This window comes from Triticum urartu, chromosome 2A (genome assembly GCF_056163025.1).
Source record: "Triticum urartu cultivar PI428250 chromosome 2A, HENAU_Tu73, whole genome shotgun sequence".
NCBI lineage: Eukaryota > Viridiplantae > Streptophyta > Magnoliopsida > Poales > Poaceae > Triticum > Triticum urartu.
Genome location: NC_141874.1, coordinates 19,273,861 through 19,296,467, shown reverse-complemented (window position 1 = coordinate 19,296,467; position 22,607 = coordinate 19,273,861). Strand labels below are relative to the sequence as shown.

The 22,607-nt window shown below is 45.7% G+C and overlaps 1 protein-coding gene across 1 annotated transcript; it reads right to left on the bottom strand.

Moving 5' to 3' along the window:
• Positions 1 to 15,334: 15,334 nt before the first annotated feature.
• On the bottom strand, positions 15,335 to 19,059 carry LOC147982989 (uncharacterized). Its single transcript, XM_087539409.1, has 3 exons — positions 18,672 to 19,059; positions 15,753 to 15,798; positions 15,335 to 15,662 (listed from the first exon to the last, which is right to left on the bottom strand). Exons 1-3 carry the CDS (start codon positions 19,057 to 19,059, stop codon positions 15,335 to 15,337), a joined length of 762 nt encoding a protein of 253 aa, XP_087395535.1.
• Positions 19,060 to 22,607: the final 3,548 nt, after the last annotated feature.

Below are 22,607 nucleotides of genomic sequence, written 5' to 3'. Positions count from 1 at the left end.
GCTAAGCATACATACATCAAGAATACACAAAATGCAAGCTAGGCATGGCAAGAACAATAACATAGCATGCATGGATCAACTATAACATCATCGGCAAAATTGCAAACAAGTTGACAATCTACCCAGATTCACAAAGTAGCAAAAGTAGAGCTCGATTGACTCAAGCTAGGGTGCTCCATAATTGCAAACAAGGACATGGATGGATAGAGCACTACAAGATTAACAAAACATCCTTACTGATCATCCTCAAAAGAGGCACGAATCATTAGGAAACAACATGAACATATGGCATCATGAACTAAACAGCTCAAGGACTTGGTGGAAATGCTAAGTCCCTGAAAACAGAATTACCAAGTGCCTCACTTCGCAAGCTTGTGCTAGTCACCACACACATCACAAAAATACATGTGTTGCACCTCTGGATAGATGGCAAAACCCTTAACAAAACATATGTAGAGCTCATGGGCATATCATGCACACAATAATCATGGCAAAAATGACAAAAGTCTAAATGGAGTAGCAGATCTGACAATTAACTCAAGTAGCCTCCTTCTAACAGCATTTCGGGCATCAAGATGATCTCAAACGAAAATGATGCAATGGAATGAAATGATGTACTCTCTGAGACGAACAATTTGATATGCTATATGCCCAAATCGGAGCTACGGATGAGGAGATACGATGCTATGAACATGAGCACATGGATCTGAAACTTTAGGGATTTAGAAGAAAAACCACCTAGGGTTTACTGTTCATCCGCGGCGGATCCAGATCTGCCCGTTGCACGAGGTTCACCGGAGGGTCGCCGGAGGCGTGGGAGAAGACGGGGCGGCGAGATCCGGCCGGACCCTCGCCGGATCTGGTCGGGAAGAGGAGGAGGCGGCGGGGCGCGGTGCCGGGCACGGTCGCCGGTGGACGGGGCGACGGACGCCGGTGGCAGAGCGGCGCGGGGTGCGCGGCATGCTCGTCGCCGGCGGGAAGAGCAGGGCATCGGCGTGCAGGGTGGCGGCCGCGGCAACGCCGGAGACGGGCGGTGCGCGGGGCGCGGTTCGGCCCGGCGCAGGCGCGAGCGGGCCGGCCTTGGGCCTCGCAGGCCACGGCGGCGGAGGGCGGCGTTGGGACACGTGGCGGGAGGCGATTGGCGCGGGCGGCGGCGGGTTTGTCCGGCCGGGTCCGGACATGTCCGGCGCGGCGCGAGGGAAAAATTAGGGTTAGAGGAAGGGGAAGACCCGGGATTTCGGAGGGGATCACTAATATATAGGTAGAGGGAGCTAGGAGAGTCCAAATGAGGTGCGGTTTTCGGCCACGCGATCGTGATCGAACGACCGAGAGGATGGAGCAGGTTTAGGTGGGTTTTGGGCCAAATTGGAGAGGTGTTGGGCTGCAACACACACGAGGCCTTTTCGGTCCCTCGGTTAACCGTTGGAGTATCAAACGAAGTCCAAATGGTACGAAACTTGACAGGCGGTCTACCGGTTGTAAACCAAGGCTGCATGACAAGTCTCGGTCCAATCCGGAAATGTTTAATCCCTACACACGAGAGAAAGGTAGAAACGACCACCGGAGGAGAACGAAGCGCCGGATTGCAAAACAGACAACGGGGAAAAAGCTCGGATGCATGAGACGAACACGTATGCAAATGAAATGCACATGATGACATGATATGCAATGCGTGACACGCAAGCAATGACATGGCAACAACAGCGAATAACTGGACGACACCTGGCACATCGGTCTCGGGGCGTTACACAAGGCATGGTGGTAATGGTGATGATGGCGTCGTCAATGGTGGAGATGCCGGCGGTGCCGTCAACGCCGTGGAGATGGCACTGGCCCAAAGGCCGATGCTCACGGTGGTGGAGCCTCCTTTTCTTCCCCTTGGTCTTGTCCCTTCCTCTATTGTGGTGATGGAGCATCAATGGAGATGACCTTGGATGAGTTGGTGATGAATGTGGATGTTGAGGACGACTACTAGGGTTGGAGGTGATATATATGGCGCATCCTCGGTCCCCTCCATTGATGAGATGCATACAAGGGCTCTAGATGAGCCTTATCCTGTCCCAAAAGCTTCATTATTTGTCCAAGGATCTCGTGGGAACAAACGGGGGAGAAATTAGTGAAGAATCCCGTATGGAGAGGTAACTTTCACGTTCCTTCCATACGACCAATCACGGTTGTTTGGTACGCCGCCTTTTGCTCTAGTCCTCTTCGGTAAATCGGCCGCCGTTTCTTTAAACGAGCTCAGAATTTGACATTCTTGGCCTCGTTGGATTCGTATGAACGACGCTGATCCATTTCTGGTATTAGATCTTGGTTTTGAGCACTTTGGAAAAATGACTTTTTTCACTCTCCGAAACGACATATTGAACCTATCCTTCGTCATTTCATCGTGCTTGATCCTAGGTTGCTCCAAAACACCCATACACACAAGAAAACAAAGAAAACTAACAAAAACAAATAACATACTCAACATGCAATGCTCACAAGAGACAGTGCAAATACCAGTAATTATGCATAATGGACAACTATTTGATTTAATGGGACATGACATATGAAGAGAACATGCAACACATGTGCTAAAAACTGCATAAAATATAGAGCCATCGCATGCCAACGTGGTGCAGCTTCGCCATCATGTGCATCTTTGTCTGGAGAACATGCCGCTCAACGCATGGAATGAGGAGGCTGTGGCCAAGTTGATTGGTGGTGTGACTGTCACACACTGCTTTGGCATGGGCATGACGCAAAAGGAAGACACGTTGCGTAACCTCTGGGCTTGGACAACCAACCCTCGGCAATCCCCAAAGTCATGTGGCTCACGGTCATCGGCAGCAGTGCCACCAATAGCAACATCATCGTCTCCAACACCGAGCCACTCCCTAGCTTCAACGCACCCGCGTCCAGCTCATCCTCAACAAAGCAAACAGGGGAGGCTTGGCCTCAAATTTCACATGATTAATCACCTTGATCTTCGTGAGGAGTTTGCTCAGGACGCCACTAAAACTGCATTGATTCCCCAATGGTATTTTCCCTTTTCTTTTTCTTTTTTCCCTTTTCCCTTTTCCCTTTTCTTAAAATTCTCCAACTTTTTAAAAATCAATGAACTTTTTTCAAAATTTTGAATTTTTTCCATAATCAATAATTTTTTTCAAACTCAATAAACTTTTTACAAATTTGTGAACTTTTCCAGAATTTAATATCTTTTTTCCACAATCAATGATTTTTTTCAAAAAGCTGGTGAACATTTTTCAGAATTGATGAAATTTTTTCACGATCAATGAACTTTTTTTTCCAAACTCACTAATTTTATTTTATTTTGCTTTTTTCAAATTCATGAATTGTTTTCGAATTTGTGTCTGTAAAATATTTGAACTTTTTTCCATGTTCGTGAACTTTGTTTTGAAATCCATGAACTATCAATTTTTTGGTTCACATTTGTTTTAAGAAAAAACACGTTTTGTGCAATAAATAGCCGGTCTACTGTTGTTCTTAAAAGGTCCGTGATTGATTCCTCGTGAATAACCATTTTCTCGGTTATTTCTAGCACTGTGATGCGCGTTCATGGGCCGGCCCAGCAGATGCTGTCGCGAGTGCCCGTTGCGTTCCGTGGCGTTGAAGGCGCAGAATAGGAAGTCCCGAGATGGTGATGTGGCCTTGGCGGGTTTTCACGGACTGGGCCATGGGAAATGCGCTCTGTCGGGCTGATGACAGGCCCTTGGCTCGTAAAGCTGGTTAAAATGAGCAGCTTTTGTTTCGAAACGCAAATTAGTCACAGTATACCGCGGGCAGCGAACCGCTGGGCCGCGGTTTTAGGAATCATTAAGGTTTTAGAAGGTTTTTCTTACTATTATTGTACATCTATTTCTCGGGTTTCTTTTACATTTTTCTATTATTTTTCATTTAATTAGTGAACATTTTCGAATTTATGACTTTATTAAACTCGTGACTTTTCAAACTCACAAAAAATGTGTTCTTTTGAATCCATGAACATTTATTAAATTCACAGCTTCAAAATTATGAACATTTCTCAAACTTATAAACATTTTTCAAGATGACGTTTTTTGTATTCATTAATAATTTTATATTTAACCCGTAGAAAATTTTCGAATTCATGAAATTTTAAGAATTCCTGAACAATTTTCAAACTCTTATTTAGTTAAAATTTATTAAAATTTTTAAAATTCGTGAACTTAACACCTTTTCAAATTCATGAACATTTTTTTGATTCGGGAATCATTTTTGAAATTTGCAAACAAAATACAAATATATATTTTCATAAATTTGGAAAATATTCTTACAAACACTTTACAAATATATATAGGTATATATATGATAAATATTTCCCACTACAAGGTGTAGTTACTCCCACACATGTTTTGTATGTTATAGGTAGTATCTGTCATATCGGAGAGTATAAATGCATAGTATGTAGTGATATATAGATAAATGGTTTGGGGCATCTAGGTAGGGAACCACGGCTCCTAGGTGTGACAAACGGTTGTCATGTTTCCTACCATCCGGTGATAGTTACTATCACTTGAGTTTCATATGTTGTATGTAGTATTTATCAAATCGAAAAGTATGTAAGCGTAATATGTAATATATAAGAATGTTTAGGTAGTATATATACTACTCCTTAGATAACATACATCGTATTTTGAGTATACTTTTTTCTACGTAAAATATGTGTGTATTTCACAAATATAATAAAAATCATGGGTCAACTTGCAATTTTTTTCATGTAACTCATTTTGAAATATCTTATATATGTTGGGGAACGTTGCATGGAAAACAAAAAAAATTACGCACACGCAAGATCTATGCATGGAGATGCATAGCTACGAGAGGGGAGAGTGTGTCTATGTACCCTTGTAGACCGTTCAACGGAAGCGTTTGTCAACGCGGTTGATGTAGTCGAACATCTTCGTGATCCAACCGATCAAGTACCGAACGTACGTCACCTCCGCGTTCAGCACACGTTCAGCTCAGTGACGTCTTTGCCTTCTTGATCCAGCAGGACGGGCGAAGTAGTAGATGAGTTCCGGCAGCACGACGGCGTGGTGACAGTGGTGCTGAACTTGTTTCCGTAGGGTTTCGTCGTGCACTGCGGAAAAACTGGATGGAGGATGAAACTTTGGAGAGGGTCGCCGCACACGGCTAAGAGATTGTCATGGGTTTGTGTGGCGCCCCTGTTAGGGAACGTAGCATGCAATTTGAAAAAAAATCCTACGCTCACGCAATATCTATCTAGGAGATGCATAGCAACGAGAGGGGGAGAGTATGTCCACGTACCCTCATAGACCGAAAGCAGAAGCGTTTGACAACGTTATTGATGTACTCGAACTTCTTCTCGTTCGGACCGATCAAGCACCAAACATACGGCACCTCCGAGTTCTGCACACGTTCAGCTCGATGACGTCCCTCAAACTCTTGATCTAGCAAAGTGTCGAGGGAGAATTTCGTCAGCATGACGGCGTGGTGACGGTGATGGTGAAGTGATCCGCGCAGGGCTTCGCCTAAGCACTACGACAATATGACCGGAGGCGTAAACTGTGGAGGGGGGCGCCGCACGCAGCTAGGAATCAATGTTGTGTGTTCTAGCGGTGCCCCCATATATATATAGGTGGCAGAGGCAGAAGGGCTGCAAGAGGCTCCCCAAGTAGGAGTAATCCTACTTGGGCGCCTCCCACAAGTCAGCCTCCCCCCTTCCATAAGTGTCGGAGGGGAAAGGAAAGAGAGGGGGGAGGGGAAGGAAAGGGGGAGGTCGAATCCCCCCTTTCCTTCTCCCTTCCCTTCCTTTCCTTCTCCTCCTATTCGGTCTATAGGGGGCACACCAGCCCCTTTGGGGTTGGTCTGTCCCTCTCTTGGCCCATTAGGCCCATATAGCTTGTCGGAGGTTGCCCGGAACCCCTTCCGATGACCTGATACGTACCCGGTAGCCCCGGAACACTTTCGATGTCCAAATACTATCGTCATATATATGAATATTTACCTCTTGAACATTTCGAGACTCCTCGGCATGTACACGATCTCATCCGGGACTCCAGACAACATTCGGTCACCAAATCACATAACTCATATAATACTAAATCGTCATCGAATGTTAAGCGTGCGGACCCTACGGGTTCGAGAACTATGTAGACATGACCGAGACACCTCTCCGATCAATAACCAACAGCGGAACCTGGATGGTCATATTGGTTCCCACATATTCTACTAAGATCTCTATCGGTCGTACCGTAATGACAACATACGTTATTCCCTTTGTCATCGGTATGTTACTTGCCCGAGATTCGATCATAGATATTTTCATACCTAGTTCAATCTCGTTACCGGCAAGTCTCTTTACTCGTTCCGTAATGCATCATCCCGCAACTAACTCATTAGTCACATTGCTTGCAAGGCTTATTATGATGTGCATTATCGAGAGGGCCCAGAGATACCTCTCTGATACTCGGAGTGACAAATCCTAATCTCGATCTATGCCAACCCAACAAACACCTTCAAAGATACCTGTAGAGCATCTTTATAATCACCCAGTTACGTTGTGGCGTTTGATAGCACATAAGGTATTCCTCCGGTATTCGGGAGTTGCATAATCTCATAGTCAAAGGAATATGTATATGACATGAAGAAAGCAATATCAACAAAACTTAACGATCATTATGCTAAGCTAACGGATGGGTCTTGTCCATCACATCATTTTCCTAATGATGTGATGCCGTTCATCAAATGACAACTCATGTCTATGGTTAGGAAACTTAACCATCTTTGATTAACGAGCTAGTCTAGTAGAGGCTTACTAGGGACACTGTGTTTTGTCTATGTATCCACACATATATCAAGTTTCCGGTTAATACAATTATAGCATGAATAGTAAACATTTATCATGATATAAGGAAATATAAATAACAACTTCATTATTGCCTCTAGGGCATGTTACCTTCAGCCCCCTCCCTCATATATATCTATATCTATACCTACTATTAAAGGGAGGTGATATTCTTGGTTTCGTCCCGCTTCATTTGGTCCCACTTCAATTAATTTCACGTACGCTATTTGGTTTCGTTTGTTGCCACCCATTTTGGCCCAACGAAGAAAGCCCACCTGGCGGCGCAATGAGGCCTAGGTCCGGAGAGCTGGCTAAAAATAAAATTGCCGATGGGAGGGTTCGATCTCATAATCTGCGAACCGGCCACGGACAGTTTGTCCAACTGACCTAGCTAGAGATATGAGAGGATTTTTTTCTCCCATTGCAATGCACAGACCTTTTTGATATATATATATATATATATATATTTGTGTGTGTGGGGGGGGGGAGGGGAGGCAGCCAGGAGGTGCCCCATGGTTGCCGGCCGGACCCTTGGACGCATGCCCTTTGGCATCCCCCCTTCATTGTTTGCTTGCGTGGGGAAGGCAGGAGGGGGTGGCGTCCCCCTTTCCTTCCTCTTAGGTGGAGGGAAGGAAAGAGGGGCTAGCCCTCCCCCTTACCATCCATAGGGCCGACGGCTAAGAGGAGGGGCGCGCCAACCCCTTGTGGACCGGTGTGTTCCCCTCTCTTGGCCCATAAGGCCCATTAACCTCCCAAGGTTTTCCGGAACCCCTTCCGGTGACCCGATGACTACTCGGTATAACCCGAAACCTTTTCGGTGGCCGAATAGCATCGCCCTATATATCAATCTTTACCTTTGGACCATTCTAGAGCTCCTCGTCATGTCCGTGATCTCATCCGGGACTCCGAACAACATTCGTTCACCAAATCACATAACTCATATAATACTTTATCGTCAACATACGTTAAGCGTGCGGACCCTACGGGTTCGAGAATGAAGTAGACATGACCGAGACACCTCTCCGGTCAATAACCAATAGCGGGACCTGGATGCCCATATTGGTTCCTACATATTCTACGAAGATATTTATTGGTCGAACCGTTATGACAACATACGTAATTCCCTTTGTCTGTAGGTATGTTACTTGCCCGAGATTCGATCGTCGGTATCTCCATACCTAGTTCAATCTTGTTACCGGCAAGTCTCTTTACTCGTTCCGTAATACATCATCTTGCAACTAACTCCTTAGTCACTTTGCTTGCAAGCTTCTTATGTTGTGTATTACTGAGAGGGCCCAGAGATACCACTTCGATGCACGGAGTGACAAATCTCAATCTCGATCCATACCAACTCAACAGACACCTTCGGAGATACCTGTAGAGCATATTTATAATCACCCAGTTACGTTATGACGTTTGATAGCATACAAGGCATTCCCCTGGTATCTGGGACTTGCATGATCTCATGGTCGAAGGAACATGTACTTGACATTAAGAAAATAGTAGCAATGAACTGAACGATCGATACCAACTTGTGATGCCCCCGATTCAATCATACACTAATCGTACACACAAATGTGTACGATCAAGATCAAGGACTCACGGGAAGATATCACAACACAACTCTAGACACAAATTAAAATAATACAAGCTTTATATTACAAGCCAGGGGCCTTGAGGGTTCGAATACACAAGAGTCAGCGAAAGCAACAATATCCGAGTACAGACATAAGTTAAACAAGTCTTCCTTAAGAAGGCTAGCACAAAAGCAACAATGATCGAAAAGGCAAGGCCTCCTGCCAGGGAGCCTCCTAACTACTCTAGGTCATCAGCGGCCGTCACGTAGTAGGAGGCACCTTCGGGGTAGTAGTAGTCATCAGTGGTGTCGTCTGGCTCCTGGGATCTGTTATCTGGTCGCAACAACCGGGTATGGGGGAAAAGAGGTAGTAAAGCAACCGTGAGTACTCATTCAAAGTACTCGCAAGACTTACATCAGATCTAGACTAAGTATGCATCTGTATCAAAGGAATGGGCTCTATCTGTGGACTGAACTACAGAATGCCAGAAGAGAAGGGGAAAGCCTAGCCTATCGAAGACTAACATCTTCAAGCATCTTGCAGCATTTAGAAGAGTACAGAACAACATAATGTAAAGTAGTAGTAGTGTTATCAACCTCGCCCAGAGATCCTTCCTCGACCCCCTGCGAGAAAGCAATCCCAGAGCCATACTATCCATTTCACAAGTATCCAGTTCTAGTTGTATTGATCGGGATACAACTCCAAGTATCCGTTACCGTAGGACAGGCTATCGATAGATGTTTTCTTCCCTGCAGGGGTGCACCAACTTACCCACCACGCTCAATTAACTCCGACCGGACACACTTTCCTGGGTCATGCCCGGCCTCGGCTAAACAATACGCCGCAACCCGACCTAGGCTTAATAGAGAGGTCAGCACGCCGGACTAAACCTATGCCCCCAGGGGTCTTGGGCCATCGCCCCGGGATCTCCTGCACGTTGCGTACGCGGCCAGTGAGCAGACCTAGCTACCTCCTTAAAAAAGGCAGGTGGTTACCAGTCCAACCCGGCGTGCGCCGCTTAGTCGCATGACATCTATTAAGCTTCGACTGATGCATATGACGCAGAACACCCATACTATGCCCACGTGATGGTTAGTGCTATCAGGCCAGAGGCCCCTCGGATCAAATATCCAAATCGTAGTGGATTAGGAGCACGCGGTAATGAGCAGAGACTCACGATCGATGTTACCCCGTCGCCCTGTCTCGAGGACTTGCGTCAAGGGCTAAGAATGCCCAATCACGCCTCATAAGTATCTCGCGGGCACCTTCCAGGTCAACCCGTCTCCACATCACTTGCGGGTGCCCCTCAGGGTCGACCCACCTTTCCAAGTAACAATTGTAAAGTCCAAGTATCCGTGTGTCCAAACACCAAGGGGAAACCCGAGGAATCACCCTTGGTGAATTCCACTCGATGTAATCATCAAGGTGAATGTAAGAGGAACCACCCTCGAGGTTCACACTTGAGGGGTTGCACGACAGAGTCGTATCGGGGGTGGTTAAGGAGGAATCACCCTCGATGACCACGACCAAATAGCTACACTATAGGGTTAACATCAGAACTGCTGTCGAGGTACTACCCTCGGCACTTGATAGTAACTCTGCAGAGTCGTACAACTAAGGGGGGGTGATGTGCGGTGTCGGGGCCTGGACGTCGATCACGTTGATCGAGTCATCAAACATAAAGCGGGGCTACTGGGACAAGGTGGGGGTCACTGATGGGTCTCCAATCAACCTATACTAACCAGTTTAGAATAAGCAGGTAAGGTATGAAAGCAGGTAACAAAAACAGGCTATGCATCAGAATAGGATCATATAGAAAGCAGTAGCAGTTCTAATGCAAGCATGAGAGGGAAAGAAATGGGCGATATCAGAATTCTCAAGGGGGGTTTGTTTGCCTGGAAGCTCTGCTGAAAAGGAAGAAGTGTCGTCGACGTAGTCGATCACCGGGGCATCATCGGCCTCAGGGTCTACCGGAGAGAAGAGGGGGAAGAAACAGTAAATACAGAGCAAACATATGCAACACTAAGCATGACATGATGATATGCAGAACTAGGGTCAACCTAACATAGTACTACATGTTGTAGACGGAGGGGATAAACATCCGAGGATGAATTCCCGACGTTAGTCGGATTCTGGACAGACGAAAGAGAGGGGAAGGTTCCATGTTCAGCATGCTAGGGGCATGTGACAGATGAACGGACCGCGTATTCGGATTCGTTGGATTTTTCTGCGCAACTTTCATGTAGAAAACATTTTCATCTAAGCTACAATTTAATTTCTATGAATTTTCAAAGTTTAAACAATATTCTGCAATTGTTATTATTTAACTTAACTCAAAAAGAACAGAAATATGACGCTAGCCTGATGTCATCACGATATCGGCAGTCAACCCAGCCAGTCTAGGTCAAACCTGACGGCTGGGTCCCACCAGTCATAGACAGTGGGTTAAACAGAGTTAAAAATATTCTAAACATAGTTAGTTAAACTACTGGGCCCACCTGTCAGTGTCTAATTATGTTAACTAAATTAGCTTAATTAATTGGGCTTATTACATCTGTGCCCCCAATTCCTTAGTTGTGCTCAGTTTTCCCCACGCTTCAAACTTTTGCTCACTTTTCCCCATTCCCTTAGCTGAAACTCTCACAAATGTTCATAACAGATGTTTGCCGGCTTGGCCGTTAACTGACTTGTGGGGCCACGTTGGACTCTGTTGACTGTGGCTGTGGCTTCGCTGGTTGGGCCGTGTTTGTGTTCATAGGACGGGCCCGTTAGTTTGTTGGTAATAAATTAAAAAAGCCTGCTATCGATGGATGCAGCCTGCTATGCATGCCCGGCTTTTGCATTGATGTAGCCTGCTATGCATGCGAACACCACCACGCACGCATCTAGTGACCTAGACCTAATCGCATGCATGCACGCCGACACGCACGCATCGATCCGTGCCGCACGATTGCCGGCGGATTCAGTCGCTCTGCAGCGTCGTTTCACGCGTCGCAGTCATACGTGCCGGTGGCAGAAGGGGCAGGCTGCACGCACGGTCGCGTCCATATGTCGAGGCATTGGTTCACGCCGCAGGCTGCACGCATGCTCGTGAATGGGAGGCAGGCAGCCGCCAACGCAGAGCACGCAGAAGGGGAGGCAGGCAGCCGCCAACGTAGAGCACGCAGAGCACGCTCGCATCGATTCACGTTCACACATTGATGATCGCATCAGTTCACGCACGCACTGAGTCACGATCTACGCCGGCCGTTTGCGCGTGTACCCACTTCGTCTCCCCCGGCTATTTAAACTGCCCTCCATTGCCTCTTCTTCTACAGATCCATCTGCGCCTCCAACTTCTTTTCTTCTTCCCCCAAAAGCCAAAGCCGTTCCACTCAGCGAAGCGAGCAAGATGCAGTACAACGGGCCGACGTTCCAAGCGCCGCCCACCGTGCCGGAACGGCGGTACCCCGCCAACATCGTCGTCGAGGAATCCCTCCGCGTGTGGGCATTCTCCCGCTGGAGGGGAAGCACTGAGCTTGCACAGGGGTTCCTCTGTGCGGGCTTCTACCACCTCCCAGCGGGCTCGCCGCCCATGTTCAACCTTGTGGAGCAGCGTCCCCACGCCAATGCTCTAGTGGTAGGGCTCGTCGTCCACTTCACCAATAGGTTCGATGCCTACTACCTGCTCGGCAAGGTGTATTGGTGTGGGTGCGAGTTCATCGCATTCACTACCTATAACATCTTCACCGACTTCGACAACGTCTTCCCCTCTCGCAACCGCATGCACAACCTCCCGTACTACCTCGGCGACAACGGCCTTGAGGAGGAGGAGTACTGAAGCCGACGGCGAAGAAGACAGTGAAGCCGGCGGCGAAGAAGACGGTGTTGCCCTTGCTACCCCTATCTATCTACTATGTAGTGTGAGTTTGGTGTGTGTGTTGCCCGAGCTATCTATGTAAGGTTAAACTATTATCTATCGGTGTCTATGTAAGAACTTATGTTGCCCTAGCAACCCTATCTAAGTTAAGTTATGTGTGTTATATTAATGTTTTGTTATGTTCGTATTTTGTTTGTCCCAAGTTTAGACACGGCTAATTGGCGTGGGAAAAATTAACCAAACAAACTAAATGATGTGTTTATAGATGCCATCTAAAAATAAGAACATATTGTACATTTGTACACGGCTTTGGTTTGAGAGCTCTGTATTTTTTAGGTATTCAAAGAATACTTTGGTTTTCAGAAATATTGAAGTATCAAATACTTTGAGATATTTTGCTTTAGTCAAAAGTGTAGTTTTAACTACACTATGTTTGAAGTATATAAAAAAGAGGGTTAGACCTCTTTTTCTAATCATGAAGTATTGGTTCGCTAGGCATAATAATACTGCGGTTTGCAAATACTTTGATTCTAAAAAATGAAGGGACCCATAAAGGAAAGCCAAAAAATTCCTCAATGAGATAGAAGAGATTGGGCAATCAAATTAATGAAAAAAGCAATCAGAAACAAAAAAGAACAAAGCAATCCTTCCTAAACAAAAAAAAGAAACATCGCTTGTTTCTGGGCTTCTTTTTGGGCCAGCGAACTAGGTTTTTTTAGCAGAACTGACGAACTCGAGGACAAAAGTTTGGCAAGTGTGAGAGAGAAGAGATGAACTTGATGTATATTCCTTGTGCTGCTCAAGTAATACTTACTGTCATCTGACGAGCTATGGTATGATCCAATACTCGAGGTTATTAGCTAACAAAATAATCCTATCACTAAACTGGTAGTTGTTTTCTGCCGAAACTGAAAGTGTCGAAACTTAACAGTAAACTGCATACATTCAGTGATCGACAGTTGCACTAAACAGAGTTGCATTTGAGATAAATAGACTTGGATTCCTAAATAGTGGCAACAACAGTAGACAAACATCTCTAACAAGAGATGGCCATCAAGTAAAAAAATCCTAGAGCAAGTATTCCTAAAGCTATCAGATTGGATTGCTTCTTTAACTCAATCAGCTGCTTGAAGTTCTTGTTCATCTTCTTCAATTCCGTCTTCAGTTCGACATCTACCACCGTCGGGTATTCCGGATGCGCTGCTGCTGCCGCCGGAGCGGCACTGTCATGGGGCAGATTGGACTCGCGGGTTGCATTCCCCCTCGAATCCAGCAAGCCCGACCCTTGAAGCCTCTGGATGTAATCATCCATCCACTCTAAATGGTGGCATTTCTTCACGATCTGAAAACGAAATCATGTAACCTAAATCCAAATCTGACAGATGTTTTGAGAAATTAGAGATAAAGGATGCGAGGAAAACTTAGATCTAACCCGCCCCTCCGTCTTGCTCTCGAATTTGACGAACTCGCGCCCAAAGTTCCCATTCTTCTCCTCCTTCGAAGTCAACCGCTTTAGTGGCGCAGTCCGTGGGAAGTCAGGGCATCGAGTCATCGGCACTGGACCATACACCGGCCACGTGGAACGAGGGGCTGACGAGGAGGTCGACATATCGCCCGAGAGGAAGAAACAGAGGAATTGCTCAAGAGGAAGAAGAACGAGAAGATGGGGAAAGAAACAGATGAATTGCTCGATCTGCTCGATGCCTTTGTCTGTCAGATGGAGAAGAGGAGAAGGGGAAGCTATATTGACAATTTGCCACATTGTATTTTGCAGTTTCAATTTTTGAACCAACTCTTAACACTGACATGTGGTGGTCATGTGCGAAAAATACAATTTCATATGTAAAGTGGGGCAGATCGTAAAAAACCCGAGAAGGACAGTGCAGTAGCCAATCAGGATGCATCACGCGGATCGCGCATGCCTACCCCACATCTGACAGGTGGTGTTTGGCGCTTGGTAGGATCCGACGGCGCACGTTCGACGCTAGGGTTTGGAGCATTTCTGCGGGGTTATGAGCGAGTCAACGGGGTTATTAGGGTTTGACCAGATTTCAAATGGCCATAACTAAATTAGAAAAAATTGCAAAAATATAAAACAAACGTAGTTCGTCCGTTTATGAGACCTAGTTACCATAAAAAAAATATAAACTCGGTATAGGGGCGTTTTTTGAAAAATCATTTTTTGAAGTGATCTGTCGAAATCAAGTTCAAATGTTTTTAAAAAATTCAAAAAAAATCAAAATGTTGTAATTCTTGCGCACATAGCCGTCATATGTGACAAGGTTATGAGAAAAAAATATAAACTTGGTGTAGGTCATTTTCATGAAAAAAGTCTTCACACAAATGAGTTATCACCTATGAACATTTTCAGAGTTCGTAGAATAGGGAGAGAGGGTTTAGGGTTTGAAAAAAAATAAAAATAATTAAAAAAAATCAGAAAAATCTCCATAGCTTCATTTTGGAGTGAGTAAGAAGGATCTGAACTTACTTTTTCATTTTCATATCTAAAACGTGTTATTTGACGGTTTTGAATTAAAAGCATATTTTTTTCAAAAAAATGTAGTAATATGGATATTAATCAATAAATAGTGAGACTTCGTTTTTACCCTATAAATATGAAACAAGTGTTAATAAAAATATATATGCCTCATTTAGGCAAGGTCAAAAAAAACTTGATTTCAAATAGGGCTGTTTACCCTAGTTTTCGAGCTCGTTTTTAGCACATTTCTCATTCGGACTGTTCACCTACGAATGTTGGACTTCTAATGCTCGATCAAATACACCGCACAGAGCAATGAACCTCCAATGTTCAACTTCAACTTTGACTCGAATCCAAATTTTGGCCCAAATTGAAATATTGATTTAAATTCAAATTTTGATGGGAATATGAATTCTGACTCAAATAAGAAACCAAAGTAGAAGCAACATTATTACAACTGATAAGTTATCACAGTAGATCAAATCTACCAAGTTTTAAGATGCCAACATCTTAATACAAATCTACCAAGTTTTAAGCGATCCACTCGCCCTCAAATTGACAACACAAACATTTCCCAACAACTTAATTCAAATTTTCGACTTGCTCCTTGTGTTTGCAGCTGGCTTCACCATCTTGCTCCTGGTTTCCCTAGTTGAGATGCTCTTTTCTTTCAGACTCTTGTTCCTTTTGATCTTGGGCTTTACTTGGGGTTTTCCTCGTGGAGGTGCTGATGGAGTAGTTGCACTCGCCGAGCACTTGACGACCATTTGACGGTCATCTATGGGTTCAGTAATCTTTAAAGGCACAATTGGAAAAATTACGCCCTCCTCTTCCTCTCTTATAGATTCAAAACCATCAAAGGCCATGGTTTCAAAATCTTCTACTTCTTCATCTCTTGGCCTTTTCTCCCTAGAGCTGGTAAATAAAATTATAAGCCATAGGAAAAAAAGAGAACAAATGCAAACAAAAGGGTAGCTGCATTCTACAAAGGGTGCAAACACATACCAAGATGCTTCATTTGCTGCTGCATTCTCCACTTCTTCATTTGCTGCTGCATTCTTGTAACATCCCAAAATTCTAAATTTTGGAATGTTATACACTAGATCGTCATGCATATCTTATTTTCTTGCATTTTGGTCGATCCTAGAAATTTCACGCAACTCAAGGACCTTTGGAGAGAGTTGAAGATTTCGTTATTTTCATATTTGAGAGTTTTCTCAAATTTGAAAAGAGGATCATTTGATTTATTTATTTCATCTTCAATTATTTTTCCGGTATCAAAATATGAGAGAGGGAATAATATGACTTTCCCAAAATATAGGAAAAATGAAGATTTAATAAATAGATCAAATTTTGTTTTCCGGTGTTTGTTTGCGTTTTATTTGGATAGGAAAAAAATGCACGTTTTCAAAATTGCATTTTAGGTCCGGAGTAAAGTTCATTTTGTTCGACTCATTTTTAGGAGTCGGGGAAAATTTACTTTGAGAGTTTTGGAGCCTGTTTAGTTTAGTTTTCTTTTGTTTTTCTGCGAGCGAAATCAGTTAAAAAAAATAAAATTCCCGCAGCGCCTTGGGCCAAGGCCCAGCCAGCAGGCCGGCCGGCCAGGCCAAGCCCCGCGCCGCGCCAGCGCCTAGCGCGCAGGAGGCCGCCGCCTCTAGTCTAAACCGAATCCCAGTGGGATTCTAGGGTAGCCCTTGCCCCTTTTCCCTTGTTTCGTTATTCCTTTTCCTCTCTTTTCTATTTCTTGTCCCCTACCCCAAGTCTCCTCCCCCCACCTATATAAATACCCCCACACCCCCCTCTCCTCACACCAAAAACCCAAACCCCCTCTTCTCTTCCTAAGACGCGCCTCACCCCGCGCCCTCACCCAGCCCGCGCCCCTCACCCGCGCCGCGCCCTATAGCCGCCGCCCGCGCCTCTCACCCGCCGCCGCCGCCTTACGCCGCCGTTCGCCGGAGCCCCTCGCCAAGGTTGCCCCGCGCCGCGTCTCTTTTTCTCCCCTCGGTTCAGTTTTTCTTCTAAACCGTTCCGGTTCTTCTCTTTTTCTTCTGATTCTTTTCGTTTTTCTTCCAGTTTTCGTTCCGATTTTCTTCCGAAACCCTAGATCGGTTTTCCGTTTCTTTCCGGTGTTTTTCTCCGAAAACCCTAGATTGGTTTTCGTTCTTCTTTCGGACCGTTCGTCTCAACGAACGTGATCACCGATTTTCCCCGGTTAACGACGCCCGTTTGTTTAACCGTTCGTCTCTTTCTTTTCGTTGGATTTATTCCGCGATCGCGATCTCAGATCCGATCTTCTTTCTAGTCTTTCTTCTCGCTCGTTTATCGGAATCAGGTGATTCAAGCGCCTGGAGTTTCGTCTCGAAACCTCCGTTCCGTCTAATCAACTTGAACAAGCTTTTACTACAATAAAATTTGACCTAGTTTCAACTTGCTAGAACCGAGTTGTTTTCTTCCGCCATTTGTTTTCCGTCGTTTGTTTGGTTCGTTCTTTCTTTGCAACCGGAGTTCTTAAGTTGAACTTTCTGGTTCGTTCTCTTGTTCGAGTTTTACCTGTGCATTAGATGAGTACTTATTGTTTGCTTGTTTGTTTGTCTACGATAGAATACCCGGAGTGCGCCGCCTGTTACTTCAAATCTCTAGGTTTCGCGGATCACCAGCAAGGCAAGTTCACACTTTGATCATACCTTTTCCAAAACCCATGTTTTATTGCATTAGATCAATCCTCTCACATTGCATGATTAGGATCTAATTAAATTGTGGGATGGGAAGTAGATGAGGTAGTACCTATGACCTGTATTATTATGAAACCTTCGGGAGTTACTTCTACGTTTGCTTAATATGCCATGCTATGCTAGTAGACGTGGATTGGGTGAGTGATATCCATGACAGATGTGCGATTGATAATTTAATGGTTTATCTAAGGTGGCAACTTAAACACACATCTGGGTGGATTGAGGTACCTGGTTATTCTCGGATTGCCTGTCTAGGCACCAGGGTAGACCAGGATTGCCTGTTTTTTATGGACCGCCACCCAGGCTCAAAGGGATCATAAGATTATTCATACTAGAAACTTCCGTGTGCAGCCACAAGCCATTATGGGCTCTGGCATAGTTGAGTAAGTCGTGCGAACTCTTACAGGGTAGACTAGCAGATGTAGGGGAAAGTAGGTGTACCGGTCTATCCAACGTAAGGTGCTAGCGCTTCTGAAAGACTATGTCTCGGTCATCCGTTTCTCAAACACCATGTAGTGCGAGAAACCAAACGGAGGCGATCGAGTCTTGTGGGGAAAAGTGCGCAAATCTCTGCAGAGTGTATAAACTAATCATGATTAGCCGTGTCCCCGGTTATGGACACCTCGAGTATCTAGTTCTTGGATTATCCTGTTGATCTCATCATGTTACTTTAAATGAATATTGTTGGGTTTAATGATGTTACTTAATTGGGATTGAGAATGCTGTCAACCATTCTCAATGTTCAACAACCACCATGATAGTTAAATAAAATTTATTCCTTTGCAGTAGGGAAAAATTGGCTTTTCGCAAAAACCTTATAACCATAGAGCTTTTCCACCAGCCAAATATGCTTGTAGTGATAGCCTTTATTCATCATTCTCTATGGTGTGAATTTGCCAGTACATTCAATGTACTGACCCGTTTTCGGGCTGCAACGTCTCATGTTGCAGGTTTCTTACGGCGAGTAAGTGATACGTTAGGGTTATGATTTCTACACTCAACTTTGCCATTGGTGTTGATGGGAAACCACAACCTTGTTGCTTCCGCTATATGGATTGAGGAAATAGTATTTACGTTACTTTATACATGTGATTTACCTCTGTTATAAATCCTTCGAGTACTGTGTGTGTCAGCATACTGATCCAGGGATGACACTTAAGCACAGAGACTTGATCCATTCGGGTCAGGTCGCTACAATTCTCCACTGCATCTTCAGTCTCCATTGCTGCTGCATTCTCCTCAGCATTTGCTGCTGTCCATCTTTCCTCCTCTCCAAATGATGCATCCACTGCATTGGTACAAAGCCTAGCAATATGCCCCAAAACTCCACATTTTTTGCAAGCACACTTCTTTGGTAGACGACCCTCCTCACCTGCTCTAATCATCTGGTTCCTTGGTCTTCCTGGTGGTCTAGTAATGACAGGAGTGTGGAGTTTGAACCCTGGATCTACTATGTTCCATTGATCTTTCCCCAATAGTGCAGGCACATTGTCAGCATAAGCAGCCATAAATTTGGCAACAGAGAAATACTTAGAGCAATATTGATCAACTTCACCATCTGCACCCCCGATAACGGTCATCAGATGTAGGGCATGTATGCATGGCTTCCCACGGATCTGCCATTGCCTACAAGTACATTCTCTAGTACTTAGGTTCACAGGATACCTCCATACCCTATTTTTAGTGTCAGTATAGGTAACCTCTCCCTCATATGTACCAGATCGAATACATTTCATCTTCGGTCCTCTTGCCTTCAAGTGAAATGCCTTAATCAGTGATGGGAGCATTTGATGACCAACATATTGTGTTTCTGCAATTCTTTTGCGAAGAGCCATCTTTATCATGATCATTTGCCTCATCTTGTCAAATGCTTGCCACAACAAGAGCCCTTTCACTGACTTGAACTTTGAATTGAAGCATTATGCAAGGTTACTTGTCACATAATCTACTTTGCAGATTTCGTTGAATTTGCTTCTTGACCACACCTTGCCATGATGTGCATCCATGTACTCCTTCACAAGAGGATTTTGAGCATACAACACTCTCAAATGGTGTTCATGCTTCCTTTTGCTGCATGTGTATGATGCTGGCCATAAGTTCTCATCATAAACTTTACCTTTGAACTTCTTTTTGAAATTATGCGCTAGGTGTCGCATACATTCCCTATGCTCCACTCCAGGGAATACAATTTCCACTGCACTCTCTAAACCCTTGCAAGCATCTGTGTGTATAGCTAAACCTAGGGGTGTGCCTATAATGTTGCGCAACTGCTGCAGAAACCAGACCCAACTTTCCTCAGACTCTGCCTCCACCACACCAAATGCAACTGGGAATAGCCAGTTGTGTCCATCAACTACAGAAGCTGCTACTAGCTATCCTCTCCATCTTCCAGTCAAATGTGTAGCATCTACAGCCAAATAGGGCCTGCAACCATCTAGAAACCCCTGCCAGCAAGCCTTGAAACAAACAAAAGCCCTTCTGAAGCACTCCTTCTAAAATGACTTCCCTTTTATTTTGAATGGAACTGTATGCTTGTCAATCTCTATAACACTCCCTGGACTTGCCATCTCCACTTCAGCTTTGAAAGTGTAAAGCAGCTGAAAACTGTCATTCCATTGACCATTAATTCTGTCAAGAGCCTTTTCCCTAGCATTGAAAATTCTCATGTAAGGAATTTCTATATTGTACTTCTCAAAAATCTTCCCATGGAGTGCCGTTGGACCAAGTCCAGGTTCTTCTCTCAGCCAATCCAATATAGCATCTGCCACCCACCTAGTTTTTGCTAGCTTGGTTTTGGCCTTCCCCCCTCCCCCTCCAGGTGGACAGGTGTGCTTGTGTGGGTTTTTCTTTATCTGAAACAAAATAAAAGGGTAAAGAACAGTTAAGAAACCTTACTCAATGATCTGAAACTAAATTACTAACTGAACTTGGATTACCTGAATATATTTTCTCTTTCTCATACGAGATGCATGCAACTTCCACCTACACCTAGGATATGGACAAAAAACTGTGAACCTTGCTGGCTCACTCCTTTTAATCTTATAGGTGTTTTCAGATATAATGCACCATGTTGTCACTGCATTCCGACAGTCCACCATTGATTGGAAAATGGTACCTACACTAAGCTCAGGTTTTTCCCTGTTCCACTCAATTGTTGGCATGTCATCACCATCGTATTCATCCTCGATTAAGCTGTCCATGTTCTCCACCTTCTCTTCATCGTCAGTGTCATCAAACCTAGCTTGGCTGATGGGCTCCTCCATATATTCGTCATCCACTGCTTGCTGACTGGCTACATCGACCAGTTCAGGAAACATCATCTCGTCTTCATCATCATTTGTAGGCACTGCCTCGTCAGGTTCTGCATCTTCTTCTACACCAACTGCAGAAGGTACACGAGAAGCAGCAGCTGAATCGGAACCAGAATTGGCAGCAGGCATGTTGTGGCTCCATGAACCACTTGCTTTACTTGGTGTCGACCTACAAGGAGTGCCGGGGTGCTGGCTATTAGCACAGACAGATGATGTCTGAACTCCCTTCCCCTTCGCCCGTTCTGCGCGTGGCTGAAGCACATCGATTTGGAGTTTACTGAATCGGCAGCCAGCAATCCCAGCAAAAAGCAATGGCATATGATCGTCGCAAGTTAGTGGGAGAAATCTTTGCTCGTCACTGCTGAAGTAATTCAATTCAACAACATCGGCATCACTCCAGGGATAGGTGTTTCGGAGCTCAGCTCGCAAATCTTTGAAAGACATACCGGTTTCTACCAGTTGGGGATAGAAAAATGATGAAATCAAATGCGGTTTAGTACCACGCAGCACACTAGTTTCCATTCTAATCGCCAGCCGGAAAGCCAGCGCGGGATCAATCCTATTTCGTTGGGGAAGGAAACAAAGGCTTCAGTTAGCTGGGTAAAATCAAGCACAAATTTGAACGATTCAAGCAAACAGAAGTCAAATACGGCCTACAATATGACGGAGAACGTCAATTTGAGAGGAAACAATGCTTACCCAGGTTTAATCCATGAATTATCTCCCGTGGATTCGACCCAATCCTCTCCACGATCGACTGCATTCCGGGCGTCCTCACTCAACATCGCTATGTAATCCCAGATGGGGGTGTGGGCTATATCTGGCGGAAACGCGTCGTCACCGACGAACGGACAAGGCATAGGGTGGAGGAAACAACTGCGGTGGATGCGGCAAGACGCCGGCGGAGGGGGCGGGGCGGCGCTGTGCAGTGCGGCCTGTCTAGATCTGTTTCAGATTCAGACAAGCTGCCCAATACGTGTCTCCTTGCGGTCCCACCCGTCAGCAAGCAACAGTCAGACGAAGACTTGGCCCCACTCGTCAGCAACTAACGATCAATGGAAGGTCAAGACGGCAAATGCCCGCTATGAGCATTTGTGAGAGTTTCAGCTAAGGAAGAGGGGAAAAGTGAGCAAATGTTTGGAGCGTGGGGAAAAGTGAGCACAACTAAGGAACCAGGGGCACTAATTTAAATATCCCTAATTAATTTCGTTAATTAGGGGGTGGTGGGCCCCATCTATCAGTTGCATGAGCCGGTCTAGGGCCCACGGGTCAATAGGCCGCTCGGGCCCCTAGGGCCCACAGGTCAGTGACCCAGGGGGTGGCCCCAGGCCGGCCACGTCGGTGGGCGTCGTTGACGCACCGGCGGCGACCTCCAGGACAGCAGCGCGGCTCGGCCCCGGTCGGAAAACGGTCATCGGGGACCGTTTGGACCACCGCGAGCACCTACAGGTGCAGGGGTGGCGCGCATCCAGCTGGGGCATCAGTGGGTTCGAGTGCTGGCCGGAGTGGCGCCGGCGACGAGCAGGGGTGGCGACGGTGTTCAGGAGCGCGTCGAGAAAAGCCTACGAGGCGCCAAATCAGGCGCGGCTAGTCGTGTTCAAACGCGGCTATCAATCCGCGTCGAACGGTGGCACTGGCTCGAGCTGAGTTGGCTGGAGGCGGCCGCTACGACTACAACAGGCGGTGGCGGAGCTTGGGCCTTGATGGGGACGGCTCTAGGGAGTAGGGCAAGTGGCACCGAGGGGCTCGCTGGCCTCCTAGGAAGCTCAGGAGCACGATGTGCGTTGCGGGTGCGAGCGGAGCTATCGGTGGCTGCG